At 58.0% G+C, this 16,020-nt stretch overlaps 2 protein-coding genes across 3 annotated transcripts; both read left to right on the top strand.

The window, feature by feature from the left end:
- Positions 1-1,304: 1,304 nt before the first annotated feature.
- Positions 1,305-7,005, top strand: SEMA4A (semaphorin 4A; the record flags this gene model as incomplete). Its single annotated transcript, XM_082011417.1, has 14 exons — positions 1,305-1,443; positions 2,586-2,746; positions 2,831-2,893; positions 2,984-3,082; positions 3,541-3,649; positions 3,761-3,877; positions 4,005-4,135; positions 4,233-4,402; positions 4,482-4,632; positions 4,866-5,055; positions 5,152-5,267; positions 5,357-5,526; positions 5,610-5,722; positions 5,841-7,005. The coding sequence occupies 14 exons, from the start codon at positions 1,305-1,307 to the stop codon at positions 6,470-6,472; spliced, it is 2,361 nt and encodes a 786-aa protein (XP_081867543.1). The 3' UTR covers positions 6,473-7,005.
- A 5,341-nt stretch (positions 7,006-12,346) lies between these two features.
- Positions 12,347-15,781, top strand: SLC25A44 (solute carrier family 25 member 44; the record flags this gene model as incomplete). 2 transcript variants are annotated; one of them, XM_082011709.1, is made up of 3 exons in its annotated part: positions 12,347-12,968; positions 14,903-15,030; positions 15,590-15,781. In XM_082011709.1, the coding sequence occupies 3 exons, from the start codon at positions 12,347-12,349 to the stop codon at positions 15,779-15,781; spliced, it is 942 nt and encodes a 313-aa protein (XP_081867835.1). The 2 variants fall into 2 exon arrangements, with proteins under 2 accessions (XP_081867835.1, XP_081867834.1); XM_082011708.1 differs by having other exon boundaries at positions 14,867-15,030.
- Positions 15,782-16,020: the final 239 nt, after the last annotated feature.

Below are 16,020 nucleotides of genomic sequence, written 5' to 3'. Positions count from 1 at the left end.
AAGCAAGGTGGCAGGGAGAGCGCTGCCCTCCCAGGGCTTGGTGTCCCGGCGGGCAGATGGTGGCACTGGGGGAGGCAGGTAAGGAGACCCGGACAGGGCAGGATGCTCCTCAGCCGTGTCTGGAGCGGGATATTGGGGTACCTCAGATGTGGCCATGGTGTTGGGGGGACCCCAGGGATTTGGCTTCAGTGGGTTTCTCACCCACAGCCATCCCAGAGCAGCCTGGGATGGAGGATGGAGCCTGCAGGGAGTCTGGCTGCCGGGACAGCTACGGGCTCTTTGTGGGGGAGATGCTCGGCTTCACGGGGCTGTTTGGGAGGGCGATGCTCAGTCCCGCTGTTGATCCTCACAGTCAGCAGGAGAAACAATGCTGCTTTGCTGTCACCCCAAAGATTTCCCCAAAGCCGGGAAGGGAACCCAGGTGTCCGGGCACCCCATTTCCCCCCGCATCACCCCCTGGGCACCCCAGTCGGAGGAGCAGAGCACCCCGGCTCCCATCCCGGCTCCCTCCGCCAGGCTTCGCTGCCCTCACCGCGGAGCTGCAACGCAGGCGAGGCGGGAGCAGGCGCCTGCTGCCCCAACCTGCTGAGGCTCGTCCTCTTCCAGCAGGACTTTCTGGTTCCCGCAGTCCCCGGCGGGGCCACGCTGGGCTGGGCTGCAGCGAGCCGCGCCGCGAGCCGGGCTGGGAGCCTGGCAGCGCCGCCGGACCTTGGCCAGGCGCTGGGCATGGGCCCGCGGGGGTCTTCTGGCTGCAGCCCCCTGGGGCCAGAGGCCTGCCGGGTGCCGATGCTTCAGGGGCAGAGGTGAGCCAGCTCTGTCCTCGCCCGCCGGAGAGGTAATGCCACTCGCTGGGGACACGCTGGCCGCCTGCAAGGGGTCCCGGGGACCACACGGTTATCGAGACGTGGCTCTTTCCCCATTGCTTCCAACAAGAAGATCTGCAAGGGGGGGGTGTCCTGTCCTCCCCCCTTAATTTTGTGGACCCTCCAGCCACTGATGGAGCTGCACGGAGGAATCCTCGATGGGGACGGGCACCGTGGGGCTCTGCGGGGGCAAGGCAGGAGCATCTGGATACCCCTGTGCCGGGGGGTCCCGGTGCAGGGAGCCCGTGGGGCGTGGGGATGTCTCTGCCTGTGCCACAGCGGCAGTGGGAAGCTCTCGTCCGTATTTAGGGCCACACGCAGCTTGAGGCGCTGGGGACCCAGGGCCCCCCCGCGACGGGTGCTGGCGTCCCCGCTCTCGTTTCCGCTCGGTGGCACGCAGCCCTGACGGCGCTTGCCCTAAACCTCATCCTTCCTGCAGGGATGGTGCTGGGACCCTCGAGCGGTGCAGCCCTGCCGCCCCCCGCCATGCCCGCGGCTGCCCTCCGCCTGCTCTGCGGTGTGGTGATGCCGGCCGCCATGCTCTGCGCTGAGCCCCTGCCCCGTGTCGCCTTCGCCAGCGGTGAGTACGGCACCGAGAAAGCAAAAGGGCTGGGGAGGGGATGGAGACGAGCTGGCTTGCGGGGAGGACGACATCAGCTTGGGAGAGCAGCCGGCGCCAGGGCTGAGCACCCAGCGTCAGGGACCCATGGGCTGCTCTCCATCACAGGTCCCCGACTCGTTGCCCATCCCGGTAGCCCCGCGCAGGGCTGAGCAGTGGGATGGCGGCCACAGGGTTGGGGACAGGTGCTGGTGGCAGCAGGGTGATGCCAAGGGCTACGGGGCTGCTCGTGGGGACGCATGTAATGAGGCTGGTTGGTACCCAAACACCTTTCAGAGTGGGAGCTGGGTGCAGCCCAGGGTGCCGGCTCTAGCAGAGCGATTTGGGCAGCCACTTGGCCCCCGGGGATCTGCTCAGGGCCACCCCGGGTGGAGGAAAGAGCTGCCTCCTCGGCGGGACGGGGCGCTCCATGCTGCCTGCGTGCACAGCCAAACGGCAGCTGGCAAAGGAAGGGCTGTGGGACGGCGGCGTTCGGGCAGGCGGGAGGGGTCTGTGCCCCCTCGGCAGGGCCGTGCCCTCCCGAGGCCCCTGCCCGCGCTACCACTTCCCCTTCCCCACGCAGCCGTTCCGAGAATTGCAAAATCTCCCTTTTCTTTTCCCCTGTTTGGGTGGCCGGCGGGGGCAAAGGAGAAGCCTGCGGCACCCAGCTGTGCTTGAGGGCACTGGGGGGGCTTGTGACACCCCCGCGGGCCGGCGCCTTGGGGCGTCGCGTCTCCCAGGCAGAGCGTTGCCCGTGGCCGTGGCCCCAAAGCGTCACAGGCAGAGCCTGCAGCCCAGCGGGGAAAAACGCACCCCGTTTCTTCCCGGAAGGCGAAGCAGTGTCGGAGGGCGAAGGATGCGCAGGCTTTACGGCCCGGGGACGTCCAGCTCTTGCAGCAGGACCCCGAGGGGACGTGGGGGAGGCGGGGACCTGGAGGGGGAAGTGGGAACGGCGGTGGGGGGGGCTGTGGGTGAAGCAGTGCACCCCATTTCCTACATGGGAGGTGACACGAGTTGCAATGGCAGCTGCTGCTGCGGCCGCCCAGGGCTGGCGGCGGTGGTGGTGCTGGGACGGGGCGGGGGGGTGTCCCTTGGCCCCCGTCATCCCCCTTTGCTCCTGCCAGGGGACCCCCGGCGGACCCTGACCCATTTCAGCCAGGACAACGTCTCCCACTACGACATCTTCCTCCTGCACGAGAGCGAGGAGGAGCTGTACGTGGGGGCACGCGACCGGGTGCTGGCCCTCGCCGTCGGCACCCCGGGCAGCATCCGCGCCAAAGCCTCGGTGAGCAGCAGCTGCTTTTGGGGAGGCTGGGGGGGGGCCCCCCTCCGCCGGGCAGCCGTGGACTTGTCTCCCTTCCCTCCACAGATAATATGGGGACCCACAGCCGAGAAAACCTCCGAGTGTGCTTTTAAGAAGAAGAGCCAGGAGGTGAGACAGCACCGTGAGGAGCTCGGGGCGGGGGTCCCACAGAGCTGCAGGGATGCTCAGCCCCCGCCTCTGCTCTCTCCCCCCCCCCAGACCGAGTGCTTCAACTTCATCCGGGTCCTCGTGGCCCTGAACCAGACCCACCTCTACGTCTGCGGCACCTACGCCTTCAGCCCCGCGTGCACCTACATCGTGAGTGTGTCCCCCCGCCAGGGACGAGGGAGGGGTCTCCGGACATCTTGTGGCGTTGCCGTGAGGAGCCACAAAATAGTGGCCCGGGATCCCCAGTGGGATGGGGGATTTGAGCTAACGGCATCACGGGGAGTCCCCTGGGAAGCGGGGTGCTGAGTGCCCCCCCCACCGAGGTGCACCTTTGTGTTTCATGCGCTAAAGGAGCCCATGGTGTTTATAACCAGGGCTGCCGGCGGCTTTTCACCCGGCAGGTTAGAGGCAGGTGGTAAACCCCTGATTTTGGGCCCCGGTTCCCTCAGGTGACCCCGGGCAGCCTGTCCTGCCTCAGTTTCCCCACTTGCTGAGCACGTGGCGAGCACCGCAGCTTCCCCACAGGCCAGAGGGAGTCCACAGCCACTTCCTGCAGATTTTGGCTGTGGTTTTGCTCCATCAGCTGACTTTTCTCCCCTTTCCTACAGCACCTGGAGAACTTCACGCTGGTGTCCAGCAGCAGAGGACAACCTTTCCTGGATGGGAAGGGCCAGTGCCCCTTTGACCCCCAGCACACCTACACAGCCCTGCTGGTGGGTGAGTACGGGCCAGTGGCCCCCATGGGTGGGCACCCATCCCTGGGACGGAGTGGAGGGTGAGAGCGGTAGGGTCCCTGCCCTGGCTCACCCCCACCCCGTCCCCGAGCAGACGGCGAGCTCTACGCGGGCACCATGAACAACTTCCAGGGCAACGAGCCCATCATCTCCCGCTCGCTGGGCAGCCGGACCCTGCTCAAGACGGATGCCTTCCTCCGCTGGCTTTCGGGTGAGCAGGGAGACCGTCCTTGGGAGGACCCCCCAGCCCCCCTCACCCTCCCCATGCCGGGGGTGCCGGCAGCAGCCCCCCTCCTCGCTCCAGCTCCTCACCAACCTACCCTGGCTGTGCCCGGCAGCCGACACCGCCTTTGTGGCCTCCTTCAGCATCCCTGGAGATGACAAGGTCTACTTCTTCTTCGAGGAGACGGCCGATGAGTTTGATTTCTTCGAGCGGCTCCTGGTGCCGCGGGTGGCCCGTGTCTGCAAGGTGGGTGCAGGGACGATGACGGAGGACGATGACAGGGGACGACGGGGGTACCCAGCTCCTGTCACCCCAGGGCTGAGCATCCTCCTGGCTCCCGCAGAGCGATGTCGGCGGGGACAAGGTGCTGCAGAAGAAGTGGACGACGTTCCTGAAGGCCCAGCTGGTGTGCTCACAACCCGGCCGCTTCCCCTTCAACGTCATCCATCACGCCTTCGCCCTGCCCCGCCGCGACGGCGGTGCCGACTTCTACGCCGTCTTCACCTCGCAGTGGTGAGTCCTGTCACCCACGGGTGCCGCGGGTGCACCGGGGACCCGCGTCCTCCCCGTGCCCACCTTTCTGCCCCTGCAGGCAGGCGGGCAGGGCGGGCAGCGCCGCCGTCTGTGCCTACAGCCAGGAGGCCCTGGAGGAGGTCTTCGAGGGCAAGTACAAGGAGCTGAACAAGGAGAGCTCCCGCTGGACGGTCTATGGCGGCCCCGACGTGAGCCCCCGGCCCGGCAGTGTGAGTGCTGCCCACCCGGGGACTCGCCCATGGGGAGAGGTTTGCCTGTTCTGGTTTGCCCTGCGTGCTCGCGCTGGGGTGAAACGGTGGTGGTGTTGCAAGCGGGATGGGAATGGTGGGGGGGGTCCCTTTGCACCCAGCTGATGGGTGGCATGGGGCAGCCTGGTGCCGTGTCCCCCCTCTCCCTGTGCCGCGGTTTCCCCACGCCAGCACTGACTCCTCTCTCCCTGCAGTGCTACATGGGTCCCTCCTCTGACAAAGCCCTCACCTTCATGAAGGACCATTTCCTCATGGACGGGAAGGTGTCACCCACCCGGGGGCGGCCGCTGCTGGTGAAGACAGACGTCACGTACACGCGCATCGTGGTGGACGAGACTCGCGGCATCTCGGGGGCCACCTACCGCGTCATGTTCCTGGCCACGGGTGGGTTTACGTGGGGGCACACACAGCGCTTGGTCAAACCTCCTACCCTTCCCTTGGTCCCCCAAAACACCGGTGATGACCCCTGTGCCCCTGCAGTGGAGGGTTTCCTGCACAAAGCTGTGGAGCTGCCCGGGGGTCCCCACATCGTGGAGAGCATCCAGCTCTTCGGGACGCCGGAGCCGGTGAAGAACCTACTGCTGGCCCCGGGGAAGGTAGGAGATGGGGATGACGCAAGAGCCCACCCCAAACCCGGCATGGAGGGGTGGGCGGAAAGATCAGCCCTGCACCTCTCCCACCCCAGGGCATCCTCTATGTGGGCTACTCCGGTGGCGTCCTCCAAGTCCCGTTGGCCAACTGCAGCCTGCACCGGAGCTGCGCCGAGTGCGTGCTGGCGCGGGACCCGTACTGCGCCTGGCACAGCCTCGAGGGCTCCTGCCAGCCCACCCGTGCCGCCGCCGCCGCCGAGGACACGTGAGCTGGGGAGGCAGAGGGATGAGGATGAGAAGGGCGATGGGGAGAGGACCGGGATGCTGATGCCGCTCTCCTGGCCGCAGGAGCGCGTGGCTGCAGGACATCGAGGCGGGGAGCCCGGCCACCATGTGTCACCGCGGGAGGAGCGCGGCCGTGCCCCGAGCCCGGGGGGCACAGGAGGATCCCGCCGCAGAGAGTTGAGTATGGGGCCGCGGTGGGACGCGGTGGAGGTGCAGCGGGATGGGGACTGGAGGGTGGGACAGGGCGTGTGGGGTGCACTCCATCACCCCGCTCTCCCCTTCCGCACCCCGCAGGGCTCAGCCCCCCGCCTAACGCCGTGGTCCGCCTGCCGTGCCCCCGCCGCTCCGCCCTGGCCACCTACAGCTGGCAGCAGCCCAGCAGCCGGGCGGGCCACGGGGCCACGGCGCTGCTGCCCGACCACACGCTGGTGGTCATCATGCAGCGGGGGACGGCCGGCACCTACAAGTGCCAGGCCACTGAGAACGGCTACACCTGGACCGTGGCTCACTACCAGCTGCGGGACCCCAGTGGGGCGGCCCCCCAGCCGGATGGGCTGGCTGAGGAGGGGTTGGCCTGGGGGTCCTCGACCCCTGGCACCCCCCGGTCTTACTGGCCCCAGTTTGTCACCGTCACCGTGCTGCTGGCTGTGACGCTGGCCGCCGCCGCCTGCCTGGCCCTCCTCACCTACCACGACCAGCTCAAAGCCAGGAGCAAGGTGCGGGGGTGCAGCGCGCCCCACAGCCCCCCGTCCCGGAGCCGGGAGAAGGTACCCCTCAATGGGGGGACCAGAGAGCACCCGGCACCCGGAGCCCCCACCGAGGAGGAGGAGGAGGAGGAAGGCTCCCGCGCTTGCTGCCTCCAGCTTGATGGGGACATCGACGCTGATAACAACAGGCTCCGCGTCCCGGTGGGGGACACGGTGTGACGCTGCCACCGGGTCAGGGAGTCCGTGGGGAAGCAGTGGGGGGTGTGGGCGGGATATGAATGTGAAGTTTTTTTCTTTTTTTTTTTTTTTTTTTTAATTTAATACAGGTGTTTTAACATGAGGTAACATTCTGGGGTAGTGGCGAGGGGCCACGGCGTGGGATGTGCCCCTGGGAGCAGCGGGGGAGGCAGCAAGGGGGTGGGATGGGGCGAGGGGGGAGAGCAAGGGAAGGACGTGGGCAGAGGAGGGACATGGCTGTGGGGCAAAGACGTGGGGACGGTCGGAGCTGGCAGATGCTGACACCCAGGAAAAAAACCCGGGGATCCATAAAAGCTCCAAAATGGGGAAAGCCGAGCCCAGACGGGCTCCATGGGTGGGGTACCCCCCCTGCGCTGCCAGACCTCCCCACCCAGCTCCCCATCTCCCCGGGTGCTGCGGGGGGTGACACCACATCGCCCTGACACCCAGACGCCCATCGCGGTGAAGCCCCCCCCCCCCTTCCCACCAGCTGCCCCCCCCCGCGGTTGGCCCCTGCTGCTTTTTTGATGACGTTGAGCCTTCTTTTTTAAGACGAACCAGCTGTAAATTTTCCTGCTCTTTGTACATGTGATTTTTTTAATTAAAAAGGAAAAGCTACTGCGGTGTGCTGCTGGCTCCAAGGAGCGGGCCCCGGAGGGCAGCGCCAGGCCCCCCGGGCCTCGGGCTTTCAGGCGCGTGCGGCGCGTGTGCGCGGCCGCGCAACTGCAGCGCACGTGCGGTATGTCTGTGGAACGTGCGTGTGCAAGCTGAGGGTGCGCGAGGCGCGCGCCGGTGCCAACACCGCGCGCGCGCGCGGGGCACGTGCATTCACGCGCAAGGTGGAGGCGTGCAAGGGTGCGATGCCAGACGCGCGCGCGTGCGGTGTGCGTGCGGGATGCGCGTGCATGTGCAACGTGGGGGTGGGCATGTGCAACGAGGGGCGAGGAGCGGGTGGGGGCACCCCCACCCCATGGGAAGGGGGTAACGGCTCTCTTACCCCCGCCCACCACTCCCTTCCTTTCGGTGCATCTCTGCTGCTTCCCGCACCTCGCCGTGCCCTCTGCCCTTCCAGCACGTGAATTCTTCCCGGGAATCACAGAGGTCGCACCCAGTCGTTAAGGGCCGCTGGCCCTTTAAGAGCCGTAATTCGGCACCGCCCCCGAAGCTGAGGGCCCGAGTGATGCTCCCGCTGCGCGCATGCGCGCTGCGTCCCCCCGCTCGTCTTCCCGGGGCACAGCGGGCGGCCGTCCTCTTTACTGCGGCCGGAAGCGCGCGGCATCACTTCCGGAGCGCCGTCAGCCCTTCCCCAAGATGGCGGCGGTACTCGGGCGCTGATTGCTCGGGCGGCGCACGAGACCTCGACGCGCTGCCGCCGCGGCCGTTCACTTCCGGGCGGCGGCCGCCGAAGGGGGGAGCGGCCATGGGGTGGCGGGACCGGCCGGCGGCGGGGCGCGGCGGCGGCCTCCCGCCCGCCGTCTTGAGGTAAGGGAGTGGCGGAGGCCGGTCCTGGGGCGCGGGGCAAGAGGCCGTGGGGCGGGAATGGGGGCTCGGTTGTGGGGCGGGAGGGGGAGGCCTGGCCTGGGCCAGTGGCAGCGGGGCGGGACGGTGATGGCCCGGCTCCGGGCCGGTGCTGGTGGCGGCGGGGTGGTGGCAGCGAGCAGCTGCTGAGTGGGGCTGGGAAGGTGCTGTTGGGGGGCCTGGGACGGGACGGGGCGGGGGCGGTGAGGCAGGGGGGTGATGGGCAGCACCCGGCGCCGGGCTGCTGAAGGCGGGCGGCTGGCGGGGCGTGCTGCGGGGCGTGCAGGGAAAGCGGCGTGGGGGGAGCGCGGGGAGAGGCTGGAGGCGGCGGTTTGGCTGAGGAGGTGGGTGCTGCGCCGTTGAGGAGCCGGGGGGCAGGCGGGGAAGGGGGGATCCCCTGCGCCTTCGGGGCTGCGGGAACCGAAGCTGCGTGGGGAGCGAGGGGGCCGTGCCCGTGACGTGAGCCCGCGGTGCTGGGGGAGGCTTCTGGTCTGCACAACTGCTAATCCCCTCGGTGACCTTGAGCGGGTCCTGTGCCAAACTTTGCACATGTTCGCCGCCTTTAGAGCACGTTGGGTTTTTTTTGTCTGGCCAAACATAAGCGCCGATGGCTTTACCTATGAGGTAGGAGGATGGCTTGCTGCGCCAGCTTCCCGGCCTCTGCGCATGGGAGGTGCGGGAAGGCAGCGTGAGGCTGTGGGCGTGTTGGGAAGTGCTGCCCTTAGAGTGTCTGTGCCTCATCGTTTACAGAGAGACAGCTGCTCACGGAGGAACTGCAGATCTTCAGTGAGGCTGTTTGTATATCCGCTTCCATCCTGGGGTAAATTTAAGGAGTACAATGGTAAAGATTTTGAAAACGGAGCTGCCTACTTAGACCAGGTTTGGTGTAGCGTGGCACAGATAAAAGGCTTCAAATTTTAGAGACTTGTTGTGGGTTTGTTTGATCTTGCGCTTTCCCACTTGAGACAATCTCCACAGGCAACCGCATATAGCAGTTGGGGCTTGGAGAGGCCGCCTCACTGCCTGCTTCTGGATGGTTCCCAGGCCGTCGTGCTAAGGCATTAGTATTCTGAGCAGGAGACATCCTTGGCCAGGGATACACAAAGGCACTGTCTTTATTTGGCAAAGAATCATATTTAGATACAGCTGCAGCAAAAATGGTTTGAGGAGCAGATTGATGAGCCTGCATTAGAAAGGAGATAACTTGTGGGAGGGTTCATACTAAGTTGCGGTTGGTGTTTAGAAGACTGAAGCTGTGTCCTGTAGGTCATACCACGAATTAGCGAGAGAACAGAAACATGTGCAGTCTGCTTGGTAGTCCTCTGCTTTAATTTCTGGGCAGAAATTAAAGAAATGCTTCTCTCTTCATGTTAAGAAGGCACCGTCTATATAGATCTATTGAAGTGTAGTTTTGGCACAGAAACTGTTCAAGTGTTGAGGTACAGAATGCCTCTGTGACCTGGGAGGGAAGCTGTTGTATTTTGGTTTGGAGGTCAGGGCAGTTCTTTTGAGATTTAGCAATTACTTTTATATCGATCTCCCACAAATTACTTGAAAGATCATCAAATAGTTACTGAAACTGGATGCAACAGGATCGCTGCTCTGAGCAAGGCCCTATATTTAATTTCTGAAAGAAGAAATGCTCCGAGCGAAACTGTGGTCTTGGCAGAGCAAGAATTGTGGCTGTAGTGGTCAAATCGAAGCATCCCTGGTGATACCAGGATGCCTTTCCTCTTCACCTCCCCACAGGATGAACTCACGTAAGGCTTTGATTGCTTGCGGGCCCTGGGATTGGAGTGATATTGTCTTTCTAATTTAGATCCTGAATGAAAGTAGTTATTAGTAAGAGTCCAAAGCAAGTATAGTTATTTCCCCAAGGAGGTTCTGGCTAAAATTCTAAAAACAAAGCACTGTAGCACATAAAACTAAAAAAATCAAGGATACTTTTAAAATTATTATTTATTTGTTTTCCTTATTGCAGAAATGAGCATTTTTCTTAGCATGTACACTTTACCTTCCATGTGGGGAGCTCTGTTGCATATGGTTCAGTTTTTGGGTGGCAGAGGAATTTGGAGTATGGACTAAATCCTCAGGCTTCACCAGGAAATTGCATTGGCTAGACTTAGTTATTTTATTTTTTTATAAAATATTAAGCTAGCAGGACTCCTAACAAGAAGAAAATAATGTTTTAGTACGTGCTGCGTGCAGTTAATTCCTGTGGAGGAAGCTGTATGCTGTCTAATTATGCCTGTATGAGTGAACCAGTAATACTGTAATTATAATTAAAGCAATACAACTTTTGTTTCGGACAAGCCATGGTATTTGTTACACGTTACCTTGATACGTCAAGGTACCTGTAACCGAGATACATCAATTGACTGTAACAATGAAGTGTAGTTTTCTTTGTACCAGGTAAAATAGGGTTCCCCCCCCGCCCCGTTGGACCCAGATGCCCTTGGGTATTTTTAACTTCACTGTCCATCAGCAGAAGCCGTAGCAGCCTGTAACGCTGTTTACTGAGGTTAAGCAAATATTTTGTTGGCAAATAGGCAATGAAATGGTCTGTTAATAGCACTCCCCTACCCCCCAATTTCATAATCATAATTTCTTCTCTGTGCCAGAAGTAAATAATTATCAGGTGTTTGTTATTGCATTTCTAACCAAATGGCTCTTGACTGTTTGAGCCTTGACTTCATGAACCCTGCAGTTTGGAGACATTTATGCTATGGCCTTTCTTCATTACACTGATAACGTAAAATAGCCCCCAAATTGGTGTATGGTATTGACTGCATTTCATCGTAAATTTGGGTTCGCACTCGGTCTAGATCAAAAGTGAATCTGTGTTCAGTTTTCTGGTTTTGGCACACTTATTCCAGTTTCTGCATTTGCAAGTGGAGCTACTTGGTGTTGCTCTGCTCTCCAACAGTTCAGCTTGCGCCTGTGCACAGACTTCCCACACCCATTTGCCAGAGGCTGGAATACAAGCTGTGATGCAGCTGCAGTCAAGCCCTTTCTAATAATTTAGCAGTCTGCTGTTCCTGAAGACCTGTAGGCTTTTTTTGGTACAGAAAGAAAGTCCTTGTGGTCAGTGAAATAATCAGTTTCAGGTTGGGTTGATTCATTGAGATGCTCTTCTCTTTTTGCTTGTATGTGCCTGGCCCTGCAAGGAGGTTAGCTTATTCCAGGCTTGGTTAATCATGCACCAAGTTAGAGCAAGTTACAGCCAAAAGGGAGACGTGTGGAACTCCTGAGAGTCTTGTCCTGGGGAAGCAGTCATTGGTACCGCCGGGACGTGTCTGCCTGCGGGATGAGATGCAGTGACAGTGCATCAGGGGCAGGAGCCAGGCTCAGGAGGGGTCGGTTCCTGGTACTCTGAATGCTGCTAAAATTGGAAGGATGGCAGGTTTGTGAGTGTTATCATACCAGAAGCGACGATGCGGTATTGGAAGTGAGGATGAACTTTGCTCACCTTAGCTGAAAAGCGCAGTTAGGCACTGCTCAACCGAGAGATCCCCAGGCTGTGATTTTTAACCCTTTCTTTTCAGGGTCTTGGACATCAACATGGAGACTCTACATGGCTGTTTGCGTTTGCCTTGTTCTCCCATTGTTGCTGCTCTTTTCGTGACCTTCTCCTCCCCCTTCCCTGGCTTGCGTCACCCTCCAGTTTAGGAATGTCAAAATGGAAATACCCAGAAAAACGTGTCTAATTTGTGCAGGGAATCTGGGAACACCAATGGAGACTTGTCACTTCCTTCTTTGTACAGGGCCTGGAAATGAAAAGTGACATCCTGACATCTTGGAGCATCACAAACCCGGAATGATGGGGAGAAGCTGCTTTGGTTGACAAGCCGTATTTCCATGTGTTCGTTAAAAGGTAGTGCTTGCTGTTTGAGCAGTGCTCTTCCTCTGTGGATCTCAGACTGCTTTGCAAAGTCTGGCAAGCTTTGCTTTGCAGGAGAGTGGTCTGGACTGTAGTGAGAACTGCCATGTGTGCAGACTGCTTTTAGAGCTTAACAAATAGCTACGGTGACATCAGAAGGTGCTGCCATCAACCACGTGATACAGCCCTGCTTCCTGAGGTTACAGTCCCACTGCTCTGCCAGCAGGATGGTCTCTGCAAGGGCTCGCTGTGTACTTCAGGAAAATCAGCAAAGTTAGATGACGTAGGCTGCTTTAGCAAACGTAAGGTGCTTCGTCATCTACTGAAAGTGTCTCTCGTTTCAGATGCCAGCACTTCCAATCTAGTCAGTCAAGATAGGAGGGCTGAGCCTGGATCTGCTCTGTACTTTTGAGGTAGATTGGGGGCATACCACCTCTCCTACCCCACTCCAAGGAGTCATGGAGGACAAACGCAACATCCCTATCATTGAGTGGGAGCACCTGGACAAAAGGAAATTCTATGTGTTTGGGATTTGCATGACTATGATGATCCGGGTGAGCGTTTATCCTTTCACTCTCATCCGGACACGGTTGCAGGTTCAAAAGGGCAAGAGCCTATACAATGGGACTTTTGATGCTTTTGTGAAAATCCTGCGGACAGAAGGGACAGTTGGGCTCTACCGTGGCTTTTTGGTCAACACTTTCACCCTGATCTCTGGACAGTGCTATGTGACAACATATGAGCTCACTCGAAAGTACGTGTCACGGTACAACAACAACAATGCTGTGAAGTCTCTGGTGGCAGGTGGCTCAGCCTCCCTGGTGGCCCAGAGCATCACAGTGCCCATCGATGTGATCTCCCAGCATCTCATGATGCAGAGGAAGGGGGAAAGCATGGGCAGGTTTACGGTGCAGAACCAAGATGGGAAGCGGATGTTGGTCTTTGGCCAAACCAAGGATATCATTGTACAGATTTTCAGGGCCGATGGCTTTAGAGGCTTCTACAGGGGCTATGTGGCCTCACTGCTCACCTACATTCCTAACAGTGCAGTCTGGTGGCCCTTCTACCACTTCTATGCCGGTAAGTGAAAGGAGACTTTGAATGTATCTTATCCCAGCAGACCTAGAAGACCCTCAGATCGAGTCTGAAACTGTGGACCGAGCATGATTTGCTTTCTCTCTTTGATTTTGGGTGGGAGCAGAACTTGTCTTGAAACAAATACCTGTATCCAATTTAAACAAATTCTGCAGGTTTTGGGTGGAAGTTTCACAGAGCAGCATTGTTTTCAATGCGGAGTTCAAGAGTAGGGTTCTGAGCGCTAGAGGCCTTAAAACTGGATGGCTCTAGGCAAGAGGGACTTGATATGTCTACTTTAACTTTCACTTCCGCTAATCCCAAATAATGCTTGCTTTCTGCATGGAAGTGAGGAAGGCTGCTGTCTGGCACTGGGCAGAGTTTTGAAGCCACATGTAAGTATAATTCACCTTTCAGTCCATGTGGACTCGGGAGTCTCCTATACAGAAAAAGACTTCTAGAGCCACAAATTTCATAGCAAAACCAAACAACAGGGAGAGACAAAGGCCAAATCTTCCATGGTTTTGTGTCTTAAGATCATACTTCAGTTTCCATAGCTTTAAAACTGGCACCAAGCCTTGTGATGTAAAACTACACTTAACGGTATGTTCTCTCTCCCTAGTTCAGCTCTGGTAATCCTCAGGGTGTTCCCAAAAACTAAAGATATTGGCCAGCTAAGATTTATTCTCCCCCCTGCCCAATAATCCTTTGGATTTGTCATGCAGCTTTGCATAGGCAGGTTGCTACTAGGTAAATACTAGTCTAAAAGTGATGATAATGAAAGGCTTAGATTTCACTGTACTGGGCTTAAAGTATATCTTGGAAATCACCTGCTTTTAAAAAATACAGGTGTCTCAAACATCTAGTTTGCTTTTCAGAGTGGGAGCATTCTGGTAACAGTGGGGAGCACTGGTTATGCATCAGTGCCACGTTTAAATGGCAACAGCAGCTTGGGATGTTGGTCCAGTCTGAACTTTTGGGGAGCGCTCCCTTCACTGTCCATGTCAACAGTTTTTAATACTAAGACTTCCGTGCCAAAAAGGTTCAAAAGTGGACATCTAAGAACAAGCAAGTTGATATAGAGACAACAGAGCTTGCCTCTTTCGGATGTTTGCTCTCCTTGCTAGTCTTCTGCAGCGGAAATCAGGATGATGCTAAACGTAAGCCCCGGCTGTCAGTACATCTCTACTTTGGCTGCCTTTTCTAGTCCTCTGTCCCTGGATAGTGTGGTGGTCTCGGCTGGCAGCAGCAGGGAACCTTCTCGGGGTTCAAAGTACACTGCTGGCAGTGATTCAGATCAGCGCTCTGGGTCACGAACAGAGCAGCTTCCTTCCCTCTTGCCAGATAGACACAGCCACGACGTCTTTTGGACGGTCTTTCACACAACTTTAACCGGTAGAAGTGTGGGATATTCAAATCCTGTTTGCCCAGTAGTAGGAGCAGAATGAGGAAATCCCTGGGTTGATCAGCACATAGCACTTTTCTCCTTAGAGATCCCACAGCGGCATACCATGTGGCTATCTCTTGGACAGTGTGGTTGCTGGTAGTGACAGCTTTCTGGATCCGTGTGAATCTCTGCAGACAACTTCTGATAGCCTTGTCTAAAGGCTTCCCCCGTGCCTTTTAAAGGGGGGTGAATGTTTCCATGCTCCGTTTTGGGGACATACAAGCTTATTCTGCCCTGTTTGCCCCAGCAGGCCTGAGAGCCTATGTTTGAGCTGATCAGGCTGTATGCTGGAGCACTGAGCTGCCGGGGCTTGTTCCCTGTGCTTTGCAAACTTTGTTTGATGTAGAAAGCACCACTTCAACATGCTGTGGGAGGAGGCGAGAGGTTGTAAATTGGGGATTCTGCTCACTGCAAATCAGTCCAAATTAGCAGGTGGAGTTATGAAACTGATAAGCAGTTGCTCGTCTGAAACTTTATTCTCTCCCATTCCCAGAACAGCTTTCTAGCTTGACTCCTAAAGACTGTCCCCATCTCCTCCTGCAAGCTATATCGGGGCCACTTGCAGCTGCAACAGCTTCCACACTCACCAACCCCATGGATGTCATCAGGGCTCGGGTTCAGGTAAGAGCTCAGCCTGCTTGGCATGTCTGTCTGCAACAACAGCATGACGCAGGGGTGGGGTTAGGTCTCAGCTCTTTGATCTCTGTGGCTTCAGGTAAACGGTTCCCCTTCTCTCCCTGTTTGTAGGTTGTTTTGTCCTAGATATCCTGCTGCTTAATTTGCAGTTGACATTAATAGGAGGCAGCTCAGGTAGCAAGGCTAGTTTTGCCTACCTGGACTGCTCAAATGATGTGCCTGGCAGATGTGGCATCCTTCAGAAAAGGAGAGGTCCTTCTAGCAGTGTCAGTTTTAGTGAGACTTGAGCTGTTGTATTGATCCAGCCCCTTCTAGATGGGGGCAGATGGACGGAATGAGGAGACAGGTCTAAGAATTCCACTTACTGCTGCCTCTTTAGGACTTCTTGCTTTTTTTTTTTTCCACACCTCGGGGAGTTCTGACGACTAGATCAAGGTTATTGGACTGGCTGATCTGTAGGCTTTAGAGTCTTCAATTGGAGAAGGACCCCAGAGCAGCTCAGCCTGGAGTCTGTCAGCTCTGAATATTTGTTCTGGCTTTGCAGGTGGAAGGCAAGAGCTCCATCGTCCTCACCTTCAAACAGCTCATGGCAGAGGAAGGTCCCTGGGGCCTGACTAAAGGCCTCTCTGCCCGCATCATCTCAGCCACTCCTTCCACCATCGTCATTGTGGTGGGGTATGAAACTCTGAAGAAGCTGAGCCTCCGCCCGGAGCTGGTGGATTCAAGACACTGGTAGAGGCAGCTGGTGGAAGACAAACCTTCTTTTGAACAGTCTGAATTTGGACCGTCACGGTTGAAAGCTCAGGAGGAAAGGCAGCTGCTGTCTCTAGCTGGTTTCATAGTACAAGGCAGAAGCAAGAGCAACTGCAATTGACCTCTTTAGATTTGATTGTAATACAATGCTCTGCTGCTGTTTCTGCTTAAAACCATCAAAATGTGACCTTTGGCAATGCCGTTTGCCTGTGACGGTTCATT

The sequence above is a fragment of the Phaethon aethereus genome, assembly GCF_964289735.1.
Source record: "Phaethon aethereus genome assembly, chromosome: 28".
Classification (NCBI taxonomy): Eukaryota; Metazoa; Chordata; class Aves; order Phaethontiformes; family Phaethontidae; genus Phaethon; species Phaethon aethereus.
This window is presented reverse-complemented; position numbering and strand designations above follow the sequence as displayed.